The 7,457-nt window shown below is 44.7% G+C and overlaps 1 protein-coding gene across 1 annotated transcript in view; it reads right to left on the bottom strand.

Annotated features, from left to right (window-relative positions):
- Nucleotides 1-2,391: 2,391 nt before the first annotated feature.
- The window catches only part of PFDN4 (prefoldin subunit 4), a 30,417-nt gene continuing 25,351 nt past the window's right edge, over nucleotides 2,392-7,457 (bottom strand). Inside the window, exon 4 of the mRNA XM_082271720.1 lies at nucleotides 2,392-2,651. Within this exon, the coding sequence (XP_082127846.1) occupies nucleotides 2,520-2,651 (132 nt within the window). The 3' untranslated portion in view covers nucleotides 2,392-2,519. The remainder of the gene's footprint in view (nucleotides 2,652-7,457) is intronic.

Here is a 7,457-nt window from a genome sequence, read left to right as displayed (position 1 = left end):
AGGGATAACCAATTATTTAAGGCATCAGTTAAAAAAAAAGCCATTTCAAATGGCATCAAATGATTTCATAAATAGCTATTCATACATTGACATTAATTGACACATGAACAAAATGCACTTTCAGAGTAGAGTCTGAAGAATGCATGCCTTGTGTGTTGCAGAATTTCCTATGAGAAGAAAAAATGCATTTTTATTAGAGTTCTCCTAAGCAAAACAGACATGTGTCCTGCTTAAGAGGCAGACAAGAAGGTGTGGATGTCTTACTTTGAAATTAAGCCCCAGTTCACATGTAGCTCTAAAAAATTTTGTAGCTCTAAAAAAAAATCCTGCTTTCAAAGCCGCTGGTCAGTGCAATTTCATGTGCGGTTTGCCAACATCTGTGCGATTTCATGCACAGATGTCAATGCAAGTCGAACATGAAATTGCCAAAGAGTGCAGGAACCTTTTGCAATATTCAAACAATTCAAAATCCACCCTATGTGTGCCTATGGAACTTTTCAAATCAGTGCAACGGTTCCATAGGCACAAATGGGGTGCGACTTGTCTTTAGATTTTTCAACTGTCAAATTGCATGGCAAGTCGCACCGGTGTGAACAGGGGCTAAAGTGAAACTTTACTCTCTCAATCAACATTGACTATTTTTAATCCTCATGTTGCAAGCATTAGTAATAGATAGAAAGGTATATCATATTTACATGTTTATTAACTTTTTTTTTTTTTTTATTTCTTCAGTAGCTTCCTGGTTTCTGGCCTAGGCAAATGATGTCATACATCCCAGGAGTCATCAGGAAGCATGGAGGGATTTTCTCAGTTAAGCACACTCTCCTGCATGTATGCCCGAGCTAAATGCAGATGGATTCCAGGAACTAAATGCTACATGAATCATCTGCTCTTACTCTGCCACAACCAGCAATGCCAAGGGGGTGTTTTTCAAAGTGATTTCACGGCAAAATAAAGCACCGGGTCATTGATGGATGGGGGAGTTTGCTTTGAACACTAAAAATAAATTAAATAGCGTTTTTGGTTTGTGGTGCTAAAAAGCAGCGTAGTTCCACTTTAATAAACCCTGTCAACCTCTAAAAAAAAAAAAAAAATTCTACCTAAAGTTCCTTGTAATAGAAGAGGTATAATACTCACCTCTCTGATGTACCACGTCTTTTATCTTCCCTCTGTTACAGTGTAAAGCTGGCCATACAACGATCAAAATTTGGCCCATCGATTAGTGTGTGGGCTCCCCGGTTTGACATAAGTCGATGGTTTAATCGACTTCTGTCAAAGGGACATGCTCGAAAATCTTCCAGCAATCAGTGGCTGCAGCCACTGTTAGAATACAATGTCCTGCCAGGGCCAGAGAAGAGGGGGTGGGGGATGTTAAGAGGTGGAGGTTGGGGGGGGGGGGGTGCATGGGGTGTTAAGGCGGGTGGAGGAGGAACCCCCTCCTACCCTACTGAAGACTCCTTGGATGTATAACATTTGCCTAGGCAAGAAACCAGGAAGTAACTGTAGAAATGTAAAAAAAAAAAAAAAAAAAGTAAATATAATACCCCTTCCTATCTAATGACTAATGCTAGCAGCATGATGATTTAAAAACATCAATATTTATTGTGAAAGTGAGTGAAGTTACACGTTAAGAGCCGGTTCACACTGAGGCGATCCGACTTGCCGGGGCGACCTGTGAAGTCAATGCAGGTCGCCCCAAAGTAGTACAGGACCCTTTTTCTAAGTCGGAGCGACTTGTGTCGCTCCTATTAGAACGGCTCCTGTGCTACTCTATGGCAGGCGACCCACGGCGACTTGTCAGGCGACCAAGTCGCCCCAGTGTGAACCGGCTCTAAGACTCTTCAGCAGTCAACGTTTCCAGGAGTGAGGATGCCTGTGTCCCTCAACGCGTACCATGTTTCCTTCTTCCTACCCCTAGGTTACTGCAGTGTTCTGTAGTTGTGTATGGGGGTCGGAGAAAGGGACCACACAGGCCATCCTACACAACACAAATTATTGAATGCTTTTACGTTTTATGGACACTGCAGTGCTGAAACAGAGGGGTGGTAGAAAACACAGACTACCAGAGAGGTGAGTATTATGCCACTGTTCTAGGCTGGCGGGGTTTCTTTAAAACCTGAATTAAGAAAGTCTCACCTTGTCTGCCTCTCAAACATTATGATCCGACTGTACAATCTCTATTACAATGACAAACATTTGTGTAGTCGTGGAGCCTACCTGACCAGAAATAAATAAATGAATTGTTCAGCGAGGACCATGTAACTAAAACACATGTTAACTAATCTAAAAGGAGATTGTACAATCAGATTCTGACGTGCCTTTGGTTGCATCCCAGTTCACAATAGATGAACTGCTCTTTAAAAATTGGTTCCTAGGGCTACAATAGCTGCAAAATCCAGCTTTGCATCAAGGGGTTTTAAGCAGTCTGGCCTCATATTTCATATGTGCAATCAATAAAATAAAAGAAATTTAGAAAAAAGAAAAAAAAAAAAAGAAAATGCATATTGATTTGAAATGATTTAGCTGTCTTCCGCCTCTAGGTTGATGTTGTTTCCAAACTTGGCGTAAAGCTGGATCTTAAGATCAGAGAGCACTTGTTGTATAGACTCTACCCGGGACTGTAACGATTCCATTTCTTCCTCCAGCGCTTTCTGGATAAGTGAGAAAAATAAACAGACTGACCACAGAGAACAGAGAGAACACAAAGACATTTCACAGCCAGCCATTGCCTCCCTAGAAAGTGGGACACAGAGCAGAAGCTGCACAAACAAATAGTATTTAGCTGCGTTTCTACAGGCTCTTGCAGTATGCCCTAGGAAGTAGATTCATATATTTTTTTTTTGCCATCATTGGAAAAATGGAAAGGTTTGCTCACTGGGCACTGACCCTTCAAGAGCCTGCCTAATGTTTCATTAACATACATTTCAAACTTATTCCAAAGCCAGCGCTGACCTATTTATATCATTCTACCTCCGAGGAAATTACAGGCTAATGGATCACCATATATTCTACAGCTCTGTACAGAGAACACTGAGCCAGTCATATCAGTCTTTGCACCAGAGGAGCTTACACTCCAACGTCCCCCAACAGTTACACACTAGTATTATACATTTATATAGCTCTGACATATACCGTAGTGCTGTACAGAGAACACTGAGTCAGTCACATCAGTCTCTGCACCAGAGGAGCTTACACTCTAAATGTCCCCCCACTTCCCCCAGTTACACACTGTTTTTATTGTTATGCATTTATATAGCTCTGACATATACTGTATATGCGACATATATACATATACGGCCGTGGCATTGTCCGATTGAATCTTCCAGAGTCCAGATCCCCTGAGCACAATCTGAACCGAGGACGCCTCCCCACCAGACAGGCTGGCATCCATGGTGATAACTGTCCAGTACAGGGGGAGAAAGGATTTTCCCTGTCCAAGTGCTGGAGAACAAAGCCACCTCTAAAAACCGTGGATCCTTGTCCCATTCCACCAGAACCTCTTTTTCCAGAGATCTCGAGTGGAACTGTGCAAACGGAACTGCCTCGAAGGTAGACGCCATCAGACCCAGCACCTGCATGCAAGCCCGCGAGGATCACTGTCTGCTGGACAACAGAAACTGAAATGCCTCCTGCAATGTCTGGAATTTTTCCAGAGGAAGAAACACTCTGGCTGAGGCCGAGTCCTAAGTCAGACCCAGATAGTCCAGTTTTGTGGACAGAAGCAGAGCAGACTTCTGAAGGTTCAGAATACAACCAAATTCCCTCGGAGTTCGCAGAGTAATTTCCAAGTTGTCCATCAGAGCAGTCGAGGGCTCCGCTCGCAGAAGATCATCCAGGTACCCCAGTACTGCGACCCCCCGCTGACGCAACAATGCAAGCACCAGGGCCAACACTTTTGCTAAGACCCGAGGAGTGGAGGCGAGACCAAAGGGTATTGCCACAAACTGATAATGCTACTCGCCCACAGCAAAGCGGAGGAAGCGCTGGTGACCGGCACATATTGGAATGTGAAGGTAGGCGTCCTTGATGTTGCTAGAAGCGAGACAATCCCCCTGATGTAGGGACGCCACTACCGTGCGAATCGACTCCATTCGGAAAGTCTGTACCCGTACAAAGCCGTTTAGCGCCTTGAGGTCCAGAATTGGACATACCTTTCCTTCCTTCCTGGGAACTGTAAAGAGGTTTGAGTAAAACCCCTGAAAATCGTTCCGAAGTCAGAACTGGAACCATCACCCCTTTAAGTAACAAGGCTTTGAAGTCTTCAAGTGAAGGTTGGAAGGGAGAACCTTTCCGAAGGATAAGGCCCAAAACTCGATCTTGGTCGGACCGAATGACTGTGGACCCACTTGTCCTGTACCAGGGAGGTCCACAGATCTAGAAACCAGTGAAGACCTCCCCCCCACCGAATAAATAGGTGAGGGCACCCCTTCATGCAGAGGAAGCCTTGTCTGCAGGTCTTGAAAAGCCTGCTCGTGGTTTGCCAGACCAGTTCCTCTTGGAACCTCCGGAGGAGGCTCTGAAGGGCTTTGATTTCTTGTCTTGAGACCCTGAGGCCTCTTATGAGCCGAGAAGAATGACCCAAGTCTACGACAGGGCTCCTTGCCCATGGTAGCCTGCGGAAGAAGAGTACTCGTCCCCCTTTTGAGAACCTTAATAATGTCATCCAAGCTCAAAAACGGCGATCCCTTACAAGGGGGAGATCAGATAAGGCCTTCTTAGAAGTCTGGTCCCCAGACCAGCATTTCAGCCAGATAATACCCGTAATGACCACTGCTGATACAGACAGCCTAGAATCAAAGGAGCCAGACCCAAAGAGGCATCAAAGATAAACTGTAGCCCCTGGACCAACTGATCTCACAGCTCCGCAAAGACAGGGGGAAGTGGTTTCCCCTCCAGGTCCCAACGCAAAAGTTTAGCCCAATTTGCGACACAAGGCCAATAGTAAATACCGGCCTAAGTCCTGAACCAGTCACAGTAAACATATGGCAGGCCAGAGCCTCTGCCTTCCTATCAGCCAGATCTTTAAAGGCCAGGGACTCCTCAACCAGAATTAAGGTAGCGTTATTTAACCTGGAAAACGGGGAGTCCACTACAGATGGGATCGTCCACTTTTAAAGCATGGAATCTTCATAAGGATACCGCAAAGCAAAACGCTTAGGGACCCTTACTAGGCAGAAAAAAAAACCTATAGCTGAGAATGGGAGTATACCCCCTGGGACTGCCCCATAGGCGTAATCAAGCTTTTTCCCGCCTAGTGTCCTACTCCTGTAGGGGGCTGTATAACCCAATGGTCAAGAGGGTGAGGAGTGTCTGTCAATGAACAACAAGAGAATTATTGTTTTCAGCTGTGTGTGTTACTTTTCTGCAAAAGTTGTGCAATTTGTGTACATAACTGAGCACTTTTTACTCATCTAGAACTTAAATAAATCAGCATAATAATCAGCAAAACTGAACATAATAGTACATGGCCATTGTTCAGCCGGTTTATAAACGACCCCCCCCCCCCCCCCACCTTTTTAAACTTTCCAATTATTTATTTTCACATCTTCACATCACAAATAACCTGTAGAGTAGATACCTTATTTAGGGATCTTATCTTGAAACAAACATTCAATGATTAAAACGGGGGTCTTGCAGCTACCCAAGGATGGGGGGGGGGGGGGGGGGGGGAGGTCTTGGCAGTCCCTAATGCTAGATTATACTTCTTAGCGTCACAGCTTCAGCATTTCTATGGATGGAACAAACTTGACCCCAAGGACCCTGTACAGCAAATAGTCCTCTCACAGTTCTTGGAGGTGCCACCAGTGCAACGGATAGTGGCACATTATTTCTATAGCAAGAGATGTTTCCCCACATTCCAAATAATTCATGAGGTCTGGGAATCTGTTCAACAGGTCCACCCCCCCCCCCGAATTGTTATATGATAACGAAGTACTGCTACCCTTTCACAAGTTAACGGAGAGGCTATCATTTGTCAAACAAATTTTTCTTTCAATACCAACAGTTGCGCCATGCTCTACAGAGCAAAGCAGCAATTGTTTAGTTAAAATACAACCTGTCCTCAATTTTGACCATGGCATTTTCCAAAACCTGTCTCAAACAAGACCTGATTAGTGAAATATACTCCTCATTACAAACAACAGTTAAAGTGGTTGTAAACCCCCCCTCTCTAACTTGTACCTATAGGGGAGCCTATAATAAGGCTTACCTATAGGTACTGTAAATATCTTCTAACCTTGCATTGTTTAGGAGCTATTTACTGTATACTACGCCGATGACCTCCTCGGCTCATGCGCTCAAGGAAACGGCTGCCCGTGCAGTTTCATCAGAGCCCTGTGCCGTGACTGGCGGCTCCCGCACGCATGTGCAGGAGTGATGTCACACGGCTCCGGCCAGTAGCACAGCCAGAGTACGCAGACCCGGAAGGAAGACAGGTGAAGATGGATGCGGCCTCCAGTGGGGATGACGAGCGCTTCGTTTGGAGGTGTCACATAATGGGCTAATATGTGATGCACATAATGCCTTTTAGTTTTCAGGAAACAAAAAAAAATAATCACTGGATTTACTTCCTCTTTAATGCTCGGGTACAAATTGGAAGTCTTACGACAGTGGCGTCTAGATAGACCCAAAGGACGAGAAACCTTACCCAAAGTCTCCTTATCATCCTCACAGCGCTTGACTCAATTATTCATTATTAATAGGGCTCATTACACTCCGTACAAGATGCATACTTGGGGGAAGGTGACAGATGTACAGTAGCCCCAGGCACCCTAATACGTATGTTATGGCACTGTCCCAAGTTACATCGCTATTGGGAATATGTTTTCACTACCTTAAATACCTTATGCTTCATGCAAGTACCTCATGATCCAAAAGTTAGCACTCTTAGAAGTTATACCCGAGGATGTCTTACTGCCAGATATGCACTTATTATGGGTACGGTCTCTGTATATAGCCAGAAAACCCATTCTACAAAAATGGATATCACCAACATGTACTCAGTGGGCAGAAGCTCTTCATTTTAACATGTGGAGGGAGGAGCTAACCTATAAAACACAGAAAATATGGTCCCGATGGCTACCTTCTACCTTATCTACACATAGCACTCAGACGCAGAGAGGTGACCTGGGCAGCTAATGGCAGTAACTGTCATTGGGGGTTTTTATGTACCCGATTGTAATATATGCTGGGGAATGATAACTGTGTATATCTCACGGTCTTGATTTAAAATTGGTAACCATGGGAAAATCTTGTATCTTTTCAATCGTTGTATTGGGAAGTCTCACACGAGAGGAATGGCTCTGTGGGTTGCAAGAGGTGTATGTGTTTGTGTCGCTTCTGCTTGTTTTAAAGCGGAGTTCCACCCAAAAGTGGAACTTCCACTCATCTGCTTCCTTCCCCCCCTCCGGTGCCACATTGGAACCTTTCAGGGGGGAGGGTTCATGTTTTTGACAGGT

The sequence above is a fragment of the Pelophylax lessonae genome, assembly GCF_965119305.1.
Source record: "Pelophylax lessonae genome assembly, chromosome: 11".
In the NCBI taxonomy this organism is placed as follows: domain Eukaryota; kingdom Metazoa; phylum Chordata; class Amphibia; order Anura; family Ranidae; genus Pelophylax; species Pelophylax lessonae.
The sequence above is the reverse complement of the archived record's forward strand: the minus strand, read 5'-3'. Positions and strand labels throughout refer to the sequence as shown.